Below are 20,096 nucleotides of genomic sequence, written 5' to 3'. Positions count from 1 at the left end.
TGCTGAAACTGTCACACAGGGAAATATGAGGCATGGCCCAAATGGCTTCCGACTGGAACCTTACTGTCACTGATGTGGTGTTGAGGTTATGGCTTTGGTTAGTGAGTTAGAAGCACTGTGAGCCTCTTTTAATCATTCTCAGTCTTGAATTGGGTCCTCACACACCGCCCACTGTTCCTCCTTATGGCGTCTCTAATCTGTTCACATCTCTCTTCCACACCCCCCGTCCCCCGCATCCCACCATCCTCGCGCCCACCACAGCTGTACTTCTGCCGTCCCTCGCTGTGGGCCGGGTTCTCTCCTGTGTCTTTGCACATTCCTTTTCTTCCACAGGATCCACCAGTTCCCTCCCAATACCTAGCTGATCCTCACCCAGGCTTCAGCCTGGGTGCCACTCCCTCAGAGCCAGACCCCCTTCTGCCAACACCTGTACCCCACCCATTCCAGCTCTTATCAGCTGCTGACTTGTCTCTGTCTCATCAGCCTAGAACCTCTCAGACCAGGCACCTTTTCTTCCTTATTCATTGTTTGATCCCCCCAGCACCTAAGACTCTATGGAACTATGGGAGGTGGTCAGTATTCATTTGGTAAAGGTATAAGGGGGTCTGTGCCCTACATTGCCAAGGTGGTCACCAGAAGCTTCCCATATCGTGAACCCCTGTGGGGAGAACTGCCTTGTCTCATTGCCTCGTCTTGTGACACAATCCTCAGCTCACACACCTATTCCAGCTAAGACTGTGGTGGAACTGGGACCCACAGGTCTCCACGTGAGGCTGCACGCTGGCCAGATTGACACAGGTGCTCCCGTATCACTGAGTGGCGAAGGTGAACTAAAGCGACCGGGGAGGTGCCAGCTCTAAAGTGTTATTAACACTATACAAGTAAAAGTGCCCCAAATCACTTAGACTATTTACTCCACTCTTCCTCTTAAAGCTGAAGGAAATTCAGCATGCAGGAGGAAAAGCCTAAATCACAATGAATCCTCCCTGTGCACAGACTTAGTGATGGGCTAGCAGCTACAGATTGAGGAGCTGCATAAGGTCATGTTATCGTCCAGGATGAACGAAGAACAAATTAAATGGCCTTTTTTAGGTTTCTCTCATTATGATCAGCTAAGAATGTTTTCTGTGTGATGAACAAATGACAGGTTCCAGATTCCCTTTTCCCGCCCAAAAAGTACACCGTTCAGATGCCACGTACGTTTTTTGAGGCAGCTGGCTTCCCCTTGCCTCGTTCTCTTTCTCTGACTTGCCCTGCGACCCAAATCTGTACATCTCTTGTGTCCTTGTGCTTTCTCTCCTGGTCTTCTCTGTTTTTCAGCAAGACCACGTTCCTAAACAGTGCTTCCCCTGACACCACCGCCCCGACCCGAAGGTGGGCGCCTGGCGGGGAGAAAGGAGCCAGCCCGTGCTGCAGGCCTTGTTTTAAGATCCATGGGGGATAAGAAACAGCTTCGCTTCTTCTCTGTTTGCAGTCCAGCTTGACAAAGCGAAAAAGGGCCATACTGGCATGGAAAGGAAACGTGGCTGGCATCCTTTTTGAGAAATGAAATGCTCTCCAGGAAAAAAAAAAAATTTATAATAAAAAGCACTTGATAGTACATGTTTGAAAATATGCCTCCCTAGAGATATACAGATGCATGTAGATGTACCCTATCAGTCAACAGTGCTAATTACCTAATTATCTGGTCAGGTGCAATAAAAGCCCCTTTGACATTCTTTTCCTTCCAAATGCCAGATGAAGTGTTCTGGTGTCCACTCTGTGACTGTGGTGAGGGGCAAACTGGATTCTCTTCCCACCAAGAGTAAGGATGTAGAACGGTCTTTGGAGCTGGCTGGGGGCAGTGCTTTGCTTCAGGGGCGCAGCTGGGAACAGGGCAGCGCAAGACCCCATCTCAGAGCTGGCAGGACAGCACGCCCTCAAGGGGGACACTGGCCTCCGTGGCTCTCAGTGTCCCCTGGAACTACCTGTGAACTCTGACCCCGCCCAGCTTCTTTTTCTTATTGCAGTTGCTTCTTAGACATTTCACCATTTTACTTCGTTACCTTATATTATTTTTTTTCCTGTTTAACATTCTGAAATATCTTCCCTGCTATGTCGATTTTCCTGCTTTAGTATAAAAGTGGATTTTGATTTTGCTTTTTCTCAAGCTGATCTAGAAGTGCCCCCATGCCGCAGTTGTAAAATCCTACGAGTCTCACTTAGCATGCTAAGGAAGAAACAGTTTTGCTCATCCACTTAACTCTCCCAGCCTTCACTTTCAAACCAACTTCCAGCTCCTGCAGCTTTTACAGTGATGGTATACGGGTTCCCTTCTGAAACCCCAACTGTTGTGATCTATGGCTTTCTAAGCACCCTTAGCCTCTCCCAACACATCGCTTCTGTTTCTACCTTGGCGTCCCTTTTACAAGGTCCAGTTGAAGTTTCATTCAAATGGATCAGAGGACACTGGTTTATCTCAAACAGACAAGGGTGTTAAATCCTAGATTCTTTTCTAGACAGCCATGAAGCTGTTTCTGACATTGGCCAAGGTCAGGGTCACAGTATCTGAGGGTATGGGTTGTGTGCTCTCCTGTCCTCCGCCAGCTCGCATTCAAGCTTAGTGCTATCAGACAGCCCATACCCATGCCTCTTCTCGCACTTTCTGTTGTACCAGGAGTCTCAACAATGTATCGTTTAACATTTAATTATTCTCTGCAACTATGGGATAGTTGTATTCTCTGGAATACATCCTGAGTTCCTCCAGGGTAAGACTATTTTTTGCTTCTTTCAAATTCACCTCAGCACCCAACACAGCAAATGCTTGAGTAAATATTTTTGGATTGATTATTGACTCACATCTTGTTTATGCGAGACACCTAGGATGTACACAGAAATCCTCATGGACCCAGCACTGCTCTGTGGTCTAATGATTTCCTATCATTTAACCTTTTGTGAATACTGTATCATCTAATTGACATGAAAATGTGACCTTTTGTTAATTCTTTTGAAATGTGTAATGCTAATGCCTTCTGGGAAGAAGTAACAAACACTTCCTGACAATGCAGATATTTGCGAGACTTTATTAGAATACATGCAGGTGGCACATGAAAAGTAGACCTCCAGGAATTTCTCATCAAGATAGGCACAACACATTAGCAGCAACATAGATGGACCTAGAGATTATCATACTAAGCAGAGAAAGTCAGAAAAAGAAAGACAAATACCATATGATATCACTTATATATGGAATCTAAAATATGACACAAATGACCTTATCTACAAAACAGAAAGAGACTCACAGACATAAAGAACAGACTTGTGGGTGCCAAGAGGGAGGAGGTGGGGGTGAGGAAGGAGTGGGAGTTTGGGATTAGCAGATGCAAACTATTATATATAGAGTGGATAAACAACAAGGATAAACAACAACTCTGTAGCACAGGGAACAATATTCAATATCTTATGATAAACCATAATGCAAAAGAATATGAAAAAGAATATATGTATGTATAACTGAATCACTTTTCTGTACAGCAGAAATTAACACAACATTGTAAATAAAATAAAAATTTTTTAAAAGGCACCACATTCAGATAACAATGCAAAACAGCACTCATGTGATTGAATGCCAGGTCTGGGAGTCTATAGGCAGTAGCTATTGTCCAGGTGGGTGGGTGGGAGGTGTCCAGTTTAATTGCCACCTCCTTTGCAAGGGCTTCCCCTGGCATTGCATTCCATACTGATGGACACCCCCTCGTCCCCTGTCCTCCACAGATGTCACAGGTATAGTTGGAATCGGTAAAGCAAAGTGAAGAATGCACCCAGGCAGTGAGCACAGCTTGAGCGAATGCTAGAAGGCCAGAGAAAGGCTGGCGGTCTGGCTCAAGAGGATAACTGGAGATGAGACTGAAAGGGGGGTCAGTTGGGGGGCAATCTGGAAGATCAGATGGAAGAGAATTAAGTTTGCTCTGTAGGGACTTCACTGGTGGTCCAGTGGTTAAAACTCCGTGCTTCCAGTGCAGGGGGTGCAGATTCAATCCCTGGTTGGGGAACTAAGATACCACATGCCACGTGGCCAAAAAAAAAAATAGTTTGCTTTCTAAAGCAGGGTGTTGCTGCTGGAAACACAGTCCACGTCGGGAGCATTTACCCAAAGACTCTCCAGCCTCCCTGGGATTGAGGATCCAGAAAGGTCATCAAGGTGCAGGAGAGAGGAAAGATGGTATCAACAGAGAAGAGAGATGTCATGAGTGCAGAAGTGGTATTAGTTTTCCCTTTTCCTTTGAGTATCAGTATTTTTACCACAATGATAACTCTACCTAGAGATTCTTAAGCCCTGGGATCCTACGCTTGTTAAAGAAATGACAGTGCTAGTGGTTGAGAATCCTCCTGCCAACGCAGGGGACACAGCTTCGAGGCCTGGTCCGGAAGACCCCACATGCCGTATAGCACCTAAGCCCGTGGCTACAACTACTGAGCCTGCACTCTAGAGCCCGCGAGGCACAACTGCTGAGCCCACGTTCCACAGCTACTGCAGTCCGTGCACCTAGAGCCCATGCTCCGCAACAAGAGAAGCCACCGGCATGAGAAGCCTGCGCACTGCAACGAAGAGTATAGCCCCTGCTCGTCGCAACTAGAAAAAGCCCGCACGCAGCAACGAAGACCCAACGCAGCCAAAAATAATTAAATAAATTAAAAAAAAAAAAAGAAAAGAAATGACAGTGCTGTCCAGACACCTGCTAGCTTGGGTGAGGTTTTCAAAGCTCCGCTGCTCTGGAAGGCTGCTGATAATCTGCTGTGGAGGGTCCTCCCTGCCAGGAGCCAAGTATTTCCTACTATAATAGTGCAAGGAAACTGGAGACCTTGTTTTGCATTATGGTTTGTTAGGTTTCTGATTTCCAACTTCGATGACTAAAATTCTGTCAAAATACTGGAACACCCCCAAGTATTGTTGGTGCCTTAACTCGCATCTTTATTTTATTTTATTTTATTTTTGCGGTACGCGGGCCTCTCGCTTTTGTGGCCTCTCCCGTTGCGGAGCACAGGCTCCGGACGCGCAGGCTCAGCGGCCATGGCTCACGGGCCCAGCCGCTCCGCGGCATGTGGGATCTTCCCGGACCCGGGCACGAACCCGTGTCCCCTGCATCAGCAGGCGGACTCTCAACCACTGTACCACCAGGGAAGCCCCAACTCTCATCCTTAAAGGTATATTCAGAAATACTTCGATTCACCCAAAACAAAACACCTTGTTTTGTTCTTGAGAGTTGGTGTTTGTCAAAAATCAAGTTTGTTTTCAGGATGCTTGCTTATCTTTATTAATAGCAGAAAAGGTGTTTCCCTAGTTCGGAGCTGTAGGTAAAGAGATCTTTCCTAACAGTTCCAAGCCACATTCAAAATAGGTGGCCCAGAACAGCCTCCAAGGTGCATTTTGGATGCACCTGTGACTTATTTCCTTTTCTCACCATCCCCTGAGTTAGCATAAAAAGTGTGTTTCAGCCCCACAGAAACTGGATACAGCCAACCAATCATTGGTAGAAATTCTGTCTCACCTGCATCAGCAGTGCTACCAGAGATGACACCACTGTCCAAAACAGGCCCCTGCCTCCATGCCCCAGAAGTCTTAAGTCCCAGCACACTGCCCTTCTCAGCAAAGCTTGCTCCCTGTCCCCTTGATGTCATTTGCAAGTGTGGGGCCCTAGTGTCCCAGGGAAGGCTGTGGAAGGCTACAGGTCCAGAGCCCAGCAGATCCAGGCAAAAACAGCAGCCCTGGGCTTCCCTGGTGGCGGGTGGTTGGATACCATACCCATCAGGCAAAATCTGTAGCTTTGTTCCTTCTGTGAGCCACAGTAACACCCACTTGAGGGTCTCTGGTCTCTGCAACTAGAGAAAGCCCTCATGCAGCAACGAAGACCCAATGCAGCCAAAAATAAATTTTAAATAAATAAATAAATAATAAATAAAATAAAAAATAAACCCACTTGCTTCCAGAGGTCAAGAAGAAAATAACATTTTCCATAAGAGATGTGTGATCTGTCATTTCTTCAGTTTTCATTTCAGATGGAAAATATGACTTTAGTTCTTGAAGGAAAAAAAAAGATTCCCTAACCAGGCACGACAGATGTCTTCGAATATGTGATGGATTGTCATGTGAAGGAAGGACTCAAATCCTCTGCTTGCCCTGGCAGGCATTACTAGGGTTAGCTCAATTCAGTTCAACCAATAGTTATTGAGAACCCACAGTGCATAAGTCTCGTGCTTTAAACTGAAAGGGGGGAGGGGGAGGGAAAGGAATATCCTGCTAAACTCATGACACCAATTATCACAGAAGCAAGCAGGTTTGACATTGATGTGAAAGTGAGAAGTATTTGGTGAATCATTGGATAGACCAAGGAGAAGGGGAAGACAGAAGCAACATTTACAGTTTCCAATGTCTGTCTATCAGTGGGTGAAACAGGAGTAATTAAATTGAATTGGAGATTGTTGCCAGGGTGATACATAGAATTTCTTAGGTAACCCACGTAACCTGGCGAGCAAAAGGGCATCACATCGAGATATGGCTGAGAAGGAATTCCATATTCAAATTAAAAATGTCACCAACTGGGAAGAAAAGCAGAGCAGCACCGTATATCCAGAAGCTCTATAAGCAAGTCAAGAAACATGAAAGCAGGAGCCTTCAAAAGAGCACTAGGAAGAGATTAGAAAAGAGAGAAACAAAACTGATAGTGTAGTAGGAGTTCTTTATGGGTTATAGTCAGAGCAATTACCAGCTCCATGTTCCAATTCCCATTTACAAGATTAGGGCAAAGGAGAGGCATGATACAGAACTTCAACTATATAAATAGCTATCAGAATTCTCTTCAACTAATAGAAAAAATACCCGAGTGATCATTGATGTGCCTTATTGGCAGTTTCACCTTTAAGAGGGTGGAGAGTTTGATACTAGAATTGCTATTCTGGTCCTAATACTGACTAACGAAAAGGAACTGACAAGAGTATACATGAGAGAAACCTTAGAAGAGACCATATCATTTTAGAGAACATGATCATCAAAGAGGAGATTTTGCACAGTCCAGAATATTTCAAGACCTTTTTACTGTGATTTTAAAAAGCACAACATGAATTTACCACCTTAACCATTTTTAAGTGTCCTATACTAATGTCCATCAAGCATTCATCTTACTTTAAAAATAGTCACATTGTTATGAAACAGATCTCCAGAACTCATAACGCTGCAAATCTGAAATTCTATAACCCATTAAAGGACCACCTCCCTTTCCCTCTGACCCCAGCCCCTGGTCACTGCCATTCTACTTTCTGTATCTATGAATTTGACTACTTTAGGTACCTCATATAAGTGGAATCATGCAGTATTTATCTTTTTGTGACTGGCTTACTTCACTTAGTATAATGACCTCAAGGTTTATCCATATTGTAGCATGTGACAGGATTTCCTTCCTTTTTAAGGCTGCACAGTATTCCATCGTATATATATACCACATTTTGTTTATCCGTTCATCCACTAATGGACATGTGGGTTGCTTCCATTTCTTGGCTACTGTAAACAGTGCTGCTGTGCACATGGGTGTGTACAGTACCTCCTGCTTTGGATTCTTTTGGATATATACCCAGAAGTGGGATTGCTGGATCAAATGGTAGTTCTGTTTTTAATCTTTTGAGGAATGTTCGTACTCTTCTTCCATAGCGATTGCACCATTTTACAGTCCCACCAACTCCGCACAAGGCTTCCAGATTTCTCCACATCTTTGCCAATACTTATTTTCTCCTTTGTTGATAGTAGCCATCCTAGTGGGTATGAGGTGACATCTTATTGTGGTTTTGATTTGTATTTCTCTGATGATTAGTGATGTTGAGCATCTTTCATAAGCTTGTTGGCAATTTATATATCGCCTTTGGAAAAATACCTATTCAAGTCTTTTGCCTTTTTCTAAAATCAGATTATTTGATGATTTTGTTGTTGTTGAGTTATAGGAGTTCTTTGTATATTCTGCATATTAACCCCTTATTAAATATAGGATTCATAAATATTTTCTCCCATTCCATAAGTTGCATTTTCACTCTGTTGTGTCCTTTGATGCACAAAAGTTTTTAAACTTGATGTAGTCCCATTTGTCCTTATTTGCTTTTGTTGCCTGTGCTTTTGGTGTCATATCCAGGAAATCATTGCCAAATCCAGTGTTATGAAGCTTTTCCCCTATGTTTTCTTTTAGGATTTTTCTAGTTTGGGGTTCACGACCTTTTGAGAGATTTTTTTAAATAAGAGAAATGTAGAAATTACACATATGTGGGGAAAGATGACTCAGGAGGTCTATGAATGCCCAAAACAAAGTTCACATGAGGACCTTTTTTGTTTCAACAAAGGAGGATAATTGTGCCAGAAGTTCTCTGTTTAGCTAAATTTTCTTTTTTTTTTTTTTTAATGGTAGAAAAACGTGAATGACTATGAAAAGGTATATGGACCCACAAAAACAGTATCAAGAAAACCCAAGCCCAAAAAGAGTGGAGACCTTTCAAAGAGGGACAGATAAGGAAAACAAATATATTGTTCTCTGTGGAGCAAGAAGACGAGAAAACCCAACAGCTGCTCCTTGGGGCTGAGCATTTAGTATTGAGGATGACAAAGAGCCCTGAGTTAACCTCTGTATTGTATGTCATGGAGAATGTTCATTAGATGGAAAACTGAGAAAAACTTGGAGAAAGAAATGGAAACCCCAGGTAGAAGAAAACACCTAAGCCCCCAGTCTGGAGGAAGTAAAGCTCCCAGAGTACAGGAAAAAAATAGACATAATGATGGTACAACTTGTTAAGGTCAAAATCTTTGAGAAACTGTGGAGCCCAGCAAAGCATCAGAAGTCTGGACATGAAGAAATGGCATTATAGTTTTCAAAAAAAGGAAGAAAGTGGATCTTAAAAAGTTTGCCTAGAGGGACTTCCCTGGCGGTCCAGTGGTTAAGACTCCACACTTCCACTGCAGGGGGTGCGGGTTCGATCCCTGGTAGGGGAACTAAGATCCCGCATACCGTGTGGCACAGCCAAAAAAATGAAAAGGAGAACAGTTTATATAATAAAAAAACAGTTTCTGAATATCTAGACAAGTATACACTTGGGTCAAGAAATCAATTTTGCAAGATTAAAATGGACACGCGGCTTATCAGTAGCATGTGCTAGAAACAAAAAGCTCAGAGATGGTAATTGGTAGCACCATAAGTAACAAGTGGCAATGAAATAAATCATTGCATTCATAGAAAATAGGCTCTAGACGGAGGGAGGTGACAGTTCTGTCCTCTGTTTCAGTGACTAGAGCATTTACTCAGTCCAGGTATCTGCTGGGGGCGTAGTCAAACTCAAGATGTTTCAGAGGGGGGCCATGAGGAGGGGAGAGGGGCTCATAAATGGTTAGGTTTCAGGGATGGGAATTTTGGCATAATAGGAAGAAGCATTAGAAGGTTCTGATGAGGAACTGAACTTCTCAAGACTAGAAGCTTTAAAAAATGCTTTGTGTTTTCTGGTTGAACATCAAACGGTTGCTGGTTGGTTTGAAAGGACTAGAGGGGTCTAGGAGGTAAAACCAAACCTTGACTCAAGAAAATTCTTGTCTACGAAGATCATTGGTTTCCTCAAAGAGGGGAGAGGGTCATTCAGATGGAAAATAGGTAATTTTTTCAATCGTTTTAAAAATAATTTTCTGTTGGAGGTGGTTTTTCGAATGAAACTGTAAACCTAGATGCAGGTTTTACTACCTCATTACCAGTGAGTGGGTTGCTTTTCACTTTCATTTTACACTGAAAAACGTAAAAAGTTACTACTATCTTATACCTATTTTAAGATCTACAGTTATACTGAAATTGAATTTTTAAAAATTACTCCATGAGCTTCATTATATAATCTTTCAGAAAGAGACTTTCTGTTTTCATTGTATGCTCTTAGAGTAAATATGAATACAGTACCTTATATTTGAATCACATATGACTTTTGCCCATCGCCTACCTGGAAATATAACCATCTGTAGCTGAATGAGAAAATAATTAAGGCCACACATGGAGGAGTGAGCTGAGGGGTAAAATCACCCGGGTGAAATGAAGGTTCCACAGGGCCAAGGTGTTGCCAGTTCCCAGGAAAGACGATAATGAATGCTTGCTTGCTTCCCCTTCCCTTTTCTCATCAACCTGAGACAACTAAATACCTCAGGGGCAGTTCCGGCTGTTACGTAGCCTCATGATAATTCTAAGCCAGCTGACACAGGCAGGGGCCACGTGACTTGCCCCCTAAACATCAGCTTTATCAGGCTGCCTTTCTCATTTGGAACAAAGCTTTGGTCCCACATGGCTCCCTGCCAGAAAGGCATTTCTGCTTTGATGCCTCCCAGATTCCAAGAAATGAAGCTGAGCTTAGCCTGCTGATTTATCAAATTCCTATGCGATCGAAGAGCTCCCTAGATTTACGAGGTTTTACCAGGCGGGAAAGGGACTTAGCACTTTTAGCTTCATTCTTTGGGAGAAATCTAGACGCTGAATCTGAATAATGTAAATAACGATAGAACCAAATGTGAGAGTCACCCGTCTTCCTACCCGGGAAATACCACATTCAGTTGGCCAGACTTCTTTGGATAGAGCTGTATAAAAGTGAACGTTTTAGAGAGTGCAATAAAACTTGAAATATGAAATATCATTCCTTTTCTGGTTTACTTCAGAGAGACAGCAACTGGTATGAAAGGAGCAGGAGAGTTGAACTCTGCAGTCAGAAGGCTTGAGTTGAAGCCCTGGCTGACCAGACATGTGCCTTTGGGAAGATCCCTTCACCTTTCTGAGCTTTCTGGGCTTCACCTCATTTGGCTTCCTTGTCTGTAAAATGGATGAGGACTGAGTCAGGGAAACAGAAACCATGACAGGTGTTTCAAATAGAGGGGGTGTAAGACAGTGAATTGGTTACACAGGTGCTGGGACACTGAAAGAACAGGAAGTGGAAGGAGACTTAACCCAGTGATTAATGACAGACAGAAGCAGCTCTCACTCCCCGGGCTGGAGGGATGGATAAAAGGGACCTCTGAGCCTGCAGGAGGGGCTGCACCTGGGGAGAAGACCCCCACTTCCAGACACCCCACCAGGGAAGGACAGAGAAAGAGAACAAGAAATGGGAACCACAGCTTCCTTCCTCCTACCTCTGATCTCCCACCAGTGCCCCCTATTGGCAGAGTAAATCACCTGACAAAGGAACCTGGGAAACAAAGTTTAAAAACTCCCAGCCTCGGGGCTTCCCTGGTGGCGCAGTGGTTGAGAGTCCGCCTGCCAGTGCAGGGGACACGGGTTCGTGCCCCGGTCCGGGAAGATCCCAGATGCCGCGGAGCGGCTGGGCCCGTGAGCCATGGCCACTGAGCCTGTGCGTCCGGAGCCTGTGCTCTGCAACGGGAGAGGCCACAACAGTGAGAGGCCCGCGTACCGCAAAAGAAAAAAAAAAAACACTCCCAGCCTCAGGGGCTTCCCTGGTGGTCCAGTGGGTAAGACTCTGAGCTCCCAGTTCAGGGGACCTGGGTTCAATCCCTGGTCAGGGAACTAGATCCTGCATGCATGCCATAACTAAGAAGTCTGCGTGCTACAACTAAAAGGTCCTGCATGCCACGATGAAGATCCCACAGGCTGCAACTGAGGCCTGGCATAGCCTAAATAAATAAATAAATAAATATTAAAAATATTTTTAATTTAATTAATAAAAAAATGAAAACTCCCAGCTTCAGCATTAGAAAGGGGAACATTAGGAGAGTGGGTATGACATATGACATATAGGAGAGTTGCTGAGAAAGTAAATCTTAGGGGTTCTTATCCCAAGGGGAGTTTTTTTCTTTTTATTGTATCTATATGAGAAGATGGATGTTAGCTGAACCTGTTGTGGTAATCATATGTAAATCAAACCATCATGCTGTACACCTTAAACATATACAGGGATGTATGTCAATTATTTCTCAATACAAGTGGGGAAAAAACAAAAGAAGAGTGGGGCATGAGGCTAAGAGACAAAACTGTCCTGTTACGTTTGTATTAAACTCGTGCTACTTTAGTTCATGGATAGGTAGAGAAGGATATATAGATAGATTTGGTTCTGATCTAAACAGTTTTTGGATAATTTTTTGTTAAAGTTTTTTTAGTTAAAAAAGTTTGTATTAGTTCATGATTTAGGAAAACTACCAGATGTATGTTTCTGCAAACACTTGTGACGGAAGAAATCATAGTGGCAACCTGGATTATTATAGGGTCCTTCCTCGAGAGTTCCTGGATCTGTGAACTGACTCAAGTGTGGGATGATGACTGTATCACAGAGACTCAAGCAGGGCTTTGTCCACTTAACCTACATGATTTTCTTTTTTCTTCACCAACCAAAAAGTACCTTCGTGGGCTGACTATGTATTTCAGTCCAAGATCTTGCCAGTCACCGCTGACCTACACTGCTGACCCTAGTAGCTGTGCCAGCTAGCCTGTGGAGTTTCACTCAATTGGAGTTCACTGGCTCTACCCTAGGATGCCATCACCCCACTGAGATCAGGGAGCAGAGCCCATTTCAACTGCAGGGCATAGGTAGCAAATGTGTGTTGACAGGGCCAGATTCAAGGGCTTACGACCTATGCAATTGCCTAGGGTCCGCTGCTCAGAAGGACCCTGTCATCATCTTCAAGTTCTGAATCTCTGAACAAGAGGACCACCTTTCCACTTTGCACTGGATCCTGCAGATCATGTAGCCAGTCCTGGTGCTGGGAGGACAGTTGTGATTAGAGGCCCAGGAAGGGCCTCACTGAGAACGTAGCATTTGAGGAAGAGTCTGAAGGAGATGAGGGAGTGAGCCAGGCCCTTCTTTGACTTATTCTGATGAACTTCAACTCAGCCTTCAACACTTGGGGCAAAGGTCACCACTGCTAGGAAGGCTACGCTGACGCCCGTAGGAATTACTACCCCCAGCTTGGTCCTGCCTTAGCACCCTGCAAATACCTGTTACATACTTAGATTACATTGTAGACATTTGTGTTGAACATCTGTCTCTCTGGTCACCCTCTTAGTTCCTCGGAGAAGGAGACTGTATGTTATCCATTTTTGTAATAACAGCAATAATAATAGCTGTTACTCAATGCTAGAAGCTATTCCATAGTTTTACTACAAGGCAGGCACTGTTGGTCTTATAGTTGGAGAAACTGAAGCACAGAAGGATTAAGTAAGAAACCCAAGTTACCCAGCTGGTACATCATAGAGCTGGAATTGGAATCCAAGAAAGCTGGTGCCCTCAGATGTCACACACTGCACGGTCAGTGCCCAGAACATGGTTGGTGAATGAATGAGTGAATGAATGAGTAAACAAAAAATAGTAATGACTGAATGATCACATAGAGAATCTCAGGGACAGATTTACAAAAAGGAGAGGAACTTTGTATTGTGGCTGCAAACCCAAATTTAAGCCTGCACAAGGGAGAAAAGACACTTAAGTTCATGCTTTTAAGCCACATTCACTAACACAAATTTTTTTAAAACCCACTGCATGAAATTATATACTTGTACATATAATCAACTTGCTTTAGTTTTTGTATTGTTACTTTAGGAATGGAAACAAAGTTGTTTGGTCTGGTTCTATCATTGACTAAAACTAGTACCAAAATAACCAGAAGCTTTGTTGAAATAGTGAGGTTAATTTAACAAATACATCCTGAATGTAGTATGCTTACAGAGCATGCTGCTTTGGGGAGAAACAAGTGATAATATGGATCTTAATTATAGAAAATTAAGATTGGAAGCGATGCCTCATCGCTAAGTCAGTCTTCAGCCTGCAGAATGGGATGCAGTGCACTGTGGAGGTGGAAGGGAGGAGTGAGTTGTCACTGGTGCTGTTTTCTTTATTTGACAAGTGCCTTGCTGTGCAAATACAACCCAAGTCAGTGTTTTCAAAAGCCCATCGGCATAGCTTTGTTACCTCCTCTCGCCTGCTCCAGCAGTGTAGGAGAGATCCAGCTCCATTAGGACATGATGTTGCTAAAAGTAAAAGATTCCGTGTTTTGTAAGGCTGTGATTATGGGACATTGAGCAGCGTGCCACCGCTCTCCTGGGGCGCAGTCCCCAGATCTCCTGACCCATCACATCAGGCTCGGGTAGATGGACTCAGTGCTGCAGCCATGAATATACACTGCCAGAACCAGCAGAAAAGACCTTCATCACATGGCTTGAGTAGAAAATGCTGTTCCAAGTCATAAAAATTCCCAAACCCCGTTTTCAATTTATGCCTGAAGCCCAGATGCCTGACCCCTGTAATAATCCAGAGTGGCAAAACTGTTAGAAGTTTCCTTTCACAAGCTCTGTCCAGCAGCACATGGACCACGTCCTGAGGGAATGAGCTCCCCAGCTCTGCAGACAGCCCTCAAGCGTGCCCTCTGCCAGCTGCGTTTTCATCATTTCGTCTTCCTTTCTTCCACAGCAGAGAGATGATACATCAGAACCCAGGGGAACAAAGGGTGGAGGGTCATAGTTTCAGTGGGTCAGATTTTCAACCCATGAGTGGCATGTGGACTCACACCACAGTGCACGAGTCTGGTAGTCTGACCTTGTTTCTTTCAGGCCCTAAACCCAAAGGTCAGAGCCACTCGCCTTGTGTGTGCCAACTGCTGGATGAGGTCACCGCCTCCTTGGGAGCAACCAGAGAGCGAGGTGGGATTACTTCCTGACCTCTCACAGGTCTTCGTCCCCCAGGGCACCCTCCATGAGCCAGTCTCATCTGTAGCACAATGTATATTGCACATTATGGGACCATAATATGATGAAGAAAACACTCTTCAGAATGATCCAACCAAAAGATTCCATTCAACATGCAAGACTGTTATCCCAGGTGCCCCTAATACGGTATTTTGCATTTGTTTATCATTCCTTTAGGCCGTTCCTGACCGGTGATTTTTAGCCTAGGTATGTCTGCTTCCCTGAGAGCAGTGGAACACAGCTCCATTAATACCAGTGAGCTGGGACTGGCTTGCTATTTCTCATCACTTCATTCCACTGTAACTTGATGATCATTACCTTTTTTTTTTTAAATTAATTTATTTATTTTTGCTGTGTTGGGTCTTCGTTTCTGTGCGAGGGCTTTCTCTAGTTGTCGCAAGCGGGGGCCACTCTTCATCGCGGTGCGCGGGCCTCTCACTACCGCGGCCTCTCTTGTTGCGGAGCACAGGCTCCAGACGCGCAGGCTCAGTAGTTGTGGCTCACGGGCCTAGTTGCTCCATGGCATGTGGGATCCTCCCAGACCAGGGCTCGAACCCGTGTCCCCTGCATCGGCAGGCAGATTCTCAACCACTGCTGCACCACCAGGGAAGCCCCGATCATTACCTTCTTAAATAACATTGTTATGGGTCATTAGTTTTGCGGGTGATTCTCCATCTCCTACCCCCTCTTATTTTTCCCATTATCAGAGCCTTACTTGTTACAAACAGAAAGTAAATAACAATGCAGACTTGTGGACCCAGTTTCATAAACATGCAGGTTCACACCGGTACCTGGATATTTGCTTTCTGAGTACGTGAGCTTAAATGATTCCTCAAAATGGAAAGACAGTGCAGGCTACTCAAGATGGAGGCTAAACCAGTATTTAGAAAGGCACTGCCTATTTTAACACTGGCCTGCATGTGTGATGGGCACCCGCTTTCTGTTTTGTGTATTTGGAGCTATTGCAACTGGGCTGAAATGCACCAGAGATGGGTTCCTGGAAGGGACAGCAGTGGCAGTTCAGAAGGTACCCATTGTATCAAAGCAACCCTTGACCCCGATCGGACCCAGTCGGGGGCAATTCAGTACACTCCAGGTGTCCTGCTTACAAGTCCCTGCTTCAAGGGATCCCACAGACCTCAGCAGTCTCCTCTTCTCCTGAACTGGTCAGGATTTCTTAGTTGACAACTGATCATGTCATCTTGTGACATGTCATCTTGCCTTTCCATTGTTGATTTACGTGGTTCCTGAAAATTAACTTATTGTTCTTATCTCCTCTTCAAAGCTAAATTGTAGGTTTCTTGAGCACAGGGCTGAGTCTTGTACTTAACCATTTTCCATAGCACTTAGGTTGGAATCCCAACTCTCTGCTTACTAGCTCTAGGACCTTGGACGCACTCCTTCACCTCCTTGCTTCTCAGTTTCCTTGTCTACAAAATAGCGGCAATCATGCCTGCCTTCCAGTGCGTTAGGAGAACCAGCTAGCACGGTGCTGGGTGCTAGCAGGAGCTTGGTGAATAGTAACTGACTCTCTAGACAAAGCCCTGCACGCAGAAGCTGAGCAAAAATTAGCAGAATTAAATATGACGAAGCATGGTTTAAACTCGCAGGAGGGAAGAGCTAATTATGGACTCTTGAAATTTCATGGTGAGGACACTGTTTTCTCTGACCTGGGATTGAATGACATTTTACGACCCTGTTTTTATTCATGACTCGTTCATGACCATGTGACGATCATTTCAAGCTCATCATGTCTCCTGAGCCCCCAAAGGATCAATGAACTGATTTGGGATGTGGAGACTGTGCTTATTGGCATCCTTGGACCCACTCATACATTTAAGTATTAGCTTGGCCCTGAGCGGAGAAGCTTTCTGCAGCTCCTTGCTGCCAAGAGGCAAGTGGTGATGCCCAGGACTGCTCTAGTGATCCTCAAGAGTGTCCCTTAGCTTCTTTAGCAATTTTCTTTAAAAGCAGCCGTAGCGGGGGATAGTGGTACAGCTTACTGAGACCGCATCAAAATAAAAAAGAAATGGGGATGAGAGTATGAGGAGGACTGTATTAAAAAAAAACATAAATAGCATCAAGATGAGTTTCCCCGATTTCCCGTATAACGAGCGCATCTGCCAAAACTCAAGATGTGGGGCTTCCCTGGTGGCGCAGTGGTTGAGAGTCCGCCTGCCGATGCAGGGGACACGGGTTCGTGCCCCGGTCCGGAAGGATCGCACGTGCCGCGGAGCGGCTGGGCCCGTGAGCCATGGCCACTGAGCCTGCGCGTCAGGAGCCTGTGCTCCGCAACGGGAGAGGCCACAACAGTGAGAGGCCCGTGTACCACAAAAAAACACAAAAAAACAACAACAAAACAACGAAAAAAACTCAAGATGTGTATTATCCACTCTACAATTGGCAGATTGCCTAGGAGCGGAGCAGAAGATGCTTACTGATGGAGGGGTCAGCTCTGCCTTGATTCTGCCATTTCCTCTTTGTGGTGGAGCCATGCTACAATGAAGAAATGGGTCCTGTGACATTGTCATCAACCTTCTTTGGTTACTTATCAATATGCACTTCCTTACCTTACACTCCCTTTTATAGGTTCCTGGGAGAAAAGTACATTAAAAAGACATTTGCTGAATCTATCGCCATGTCAGCTTAGTAGAACGAAAGTGTAGGTCAGGTGAACTCCCTTTCAATATAGGTGCTAGGGGATGTGACAGATAAGCACCCCTGCCTGCCATTGATTAATTGGTGTAGTTCGTTGGTTTACACAGTGCCTTCCTCCAAAAGTAATTTGAGACAGCACTCACCAGGCAGAGTGTGTTGTCACCTTCTGGACACTATAGTTGTATGTTAGGGGCACAGTTAGACTTCAGACATATTCAGTAATATACAAGCTTTTATCAGATGTTCAGAGACCCTCCTTAGATGCAGGGTTACAAAGAGAAGTGAAACAATCCCTGATCTGAAGAAGCTTTGCTGTCTGCTGGTAGAAACTGACACAATTAAGTACAATAAAAGGGAGATGGCAATGATTGCCCTTGTAGAACTATAATGTGGGTCTTGCAGTCATGGGTTTTTGTTGTGGTTTGTTTTTTTTTTTAACCAAACATCTCAGGACTCAGTATCTGATGGGAGAAATTTTTTTTGAATTGTATTTCAAGTACTTCAAAAATATTAACAATTAAAATTCCATTCAGCTATGTATCTAAGAAATTTCCCTTACTAGGCATTCCCTTAGAAGGCAGTGATATAAAATGAGCACTGCCCTTGGGGAAGGCAGGGTGTTTCCTTTCTTCGGCTATGGGGGCTGAGAGGATGGTGTCATTCGCTGTCTAAGAAGTTTGCAGAGGGCTCCCAGAAGAGTTGATGTCTGTGTTGAATCTTGAACAGCAGATATAGGTCCTCACAAGACTTTGGGCTCTGTGTGCTGTTCCGAATTCAATCCATGTGGCAGTCAGCTCCAAAGCCTGCGGGTTCGTCTTGCTCTGCACTTATTCCCCTAGCAGATATTTTTCAGTCACTGCTACTGTAGCTTCCAGCAAGGACCCCATGACCTCTGCTTTCATTTGTTTTGTACACATGATTCATGGACCTGCCTCCCCTCCCTTCCTTATAGGGTCAGCAGTGCTTGCAAGAACGTGGAGGATGCGTGGGTTTGTGTATAGGGTAGGGAAGCCTGCCCTGAACACCAGCAAGTTTAATCCATTTTCATTCGAAAGAACAACTGGCCTTAGGCAACATATTTCTAATCGTTTAAGTCATTCAGCGTGTGTGTGCGTGCAGGCATGCGCGTGTACACAAGCTGTGCACAAATAGCACGTTTCCAATCTGCGGGAAATGTGTAATGGACAAGCGGCACACGACAGTAGGCTCAGCCCCTGAAGATTTACCAGGAAAGAAGACAGCTGCGTGGCAAAGCTGCTGCTTATAATTAGGGAAGGAGTTGCCCATGTCCTGTGCCATTCAACAACTTCAGCCATTTAAATGACAGCCGGCTTGTTTAGCTCTAACCACCCTCCACCCTTTTTAGGGGCCAGGAGTTAATTTCTTTTTGAGAACGCTGCTTTGGACCGTCATCTCTGGTATCATTGTAAGATGGGATATGACGTGATGCCTGGAACATCTCAACTAGCAACCACGATGAATGAGCAAAAAACAGGAGTTGCTTTCAACGTCTCTTTTTAACTTTGTGAGGGAAAAACTATTTTCAAAACCCCGTGGACTTTCCGGTTTCTGACAGGGCCATGTTGTTAGTTCTGCAGTTGAGGAGAAAACTATAATGCTTTCTTTGGCTCGAGTGAGCTGTAAGAAATATCACAGCACTCCTGACGTACAGTGGCTCTCAACAGGACGGATGGGGAGGGAAATTAATAGGCTTCCCATTGTTACCGTGCATTTTTGCCAGGATATTTCATTAGTGTAAACACTGAACCCACTGTCATCTTGTTTAGCCACTTGACCCTGATGATTTTCAGTTCTGTGTGTCGTGATGAGTAGAGCACTGGCATGCACGAGACAGGCCCTAATTACTGGAAGCAGAATCACTGCTGACCCAGGACGAGATTAATTGCTCCTTTGCAGTCTTTATCCTGGGACATTAGCGCTGTCTGGTTATCTTGCTTCAGTTGAGGGATTCGGGACAATAGCAGTGCTGATGGTAACGGTCGGCAATTCCCCTGTTTGTTTTGCAGGTCACGGCCAGGGGGTTTGGGCCGCTGTTGCAGTTCGCCTACACCGCCAAGCTGTTACTCAGCAGAGAAAACATCCGCGAGGTCATCCGCTGTGCCGAGTTCCTGCGCATGCACAACCTGGAGGACTCCTGCTTCAGCTTCCTGCAGACCCAGCTCCTGAACAGCGAGGATGGCCTGTTTGTGTGCCGAAAGGACGGTGCGTGCCAGCGCCCGCACGAGGACCGTGAGAACAGCGCCGGAGAGGAAGAGGAGGAGGAGACGATGGATTCGGAGACGGCCAAGATGGCTTGCCCCAGGGACCAGACGCTTCCAGACCCCATCAGCTTTGAGGCCACTGCCGTCCCAGTAGCAGAGAAGGAACAAGTTTTGCTGCCGGAGTCCGACGCGCCCGCGGACACCAAGGAGAGCGCGGCAAAGGACGCATTAACGCAGTACCCCAGATACAAGAAATACCAGCTTGCATGTACCAAGAATGTCTATAACGCATCATCGCACAGTACCTCAGGTTTTGCAAGCACATTCGGTGAGGAGAGCTCTGGCGACAGCCTCAAGCCGGGGCCTGCCATGGGGCAGATTAAAAGCGAGCCGCCCAGCGAAGAGAACGAAGAAGAGAGCATCACGCTCTGCCTGTCTGGAGATGAGCCTGACGTCAGAGACAGGGCCGGGGACGTGGAAATGGACCGGAAACAGCCCCGCC

The 20,096-nt window shown here is 45.1% G+C and overlaps 1 protein-coding gene across 1 annotated transcript in view; it reads left to right on the top strand.

The window, feature by feature from the left end:
• BACH2 (BACH transcriptional regulator 2) overlaps positions 1–20,096 on the top strand; it is an 85,035-nt gene that overhangs the window by 44,974 nt on the left and 19,965 nt on the right. The window contains exon 2 of the mRNA XM_007466262.1: positions 19,400–20,091. Coding sequence (XP_007466324.1) covers positions 19,400–20,091 — 692 coding nt within the window. The remainder of the gene's footprint in view (positions 1–19,399; positions 20,092–20,096) is intronic.

Source organism: Lipotes vexillifer, unplaced genomic scaffold, assembly GCF_000442215.2.
Source record: "Lipotes vexillifer unplaced genomic scaffold, Lipotes_vexillifer_v1.1 scaffold1242, whole genome shotgun sequence".
NCBI lineage: Eukaryota > Metazoa > Chordata > Mammalia > Artiodactyla > Lipotidae > Lipotes > Lipotes vexillifer.
This window is presented reverse-complemented; position numbering and strand designations above follow the sequence as displayed.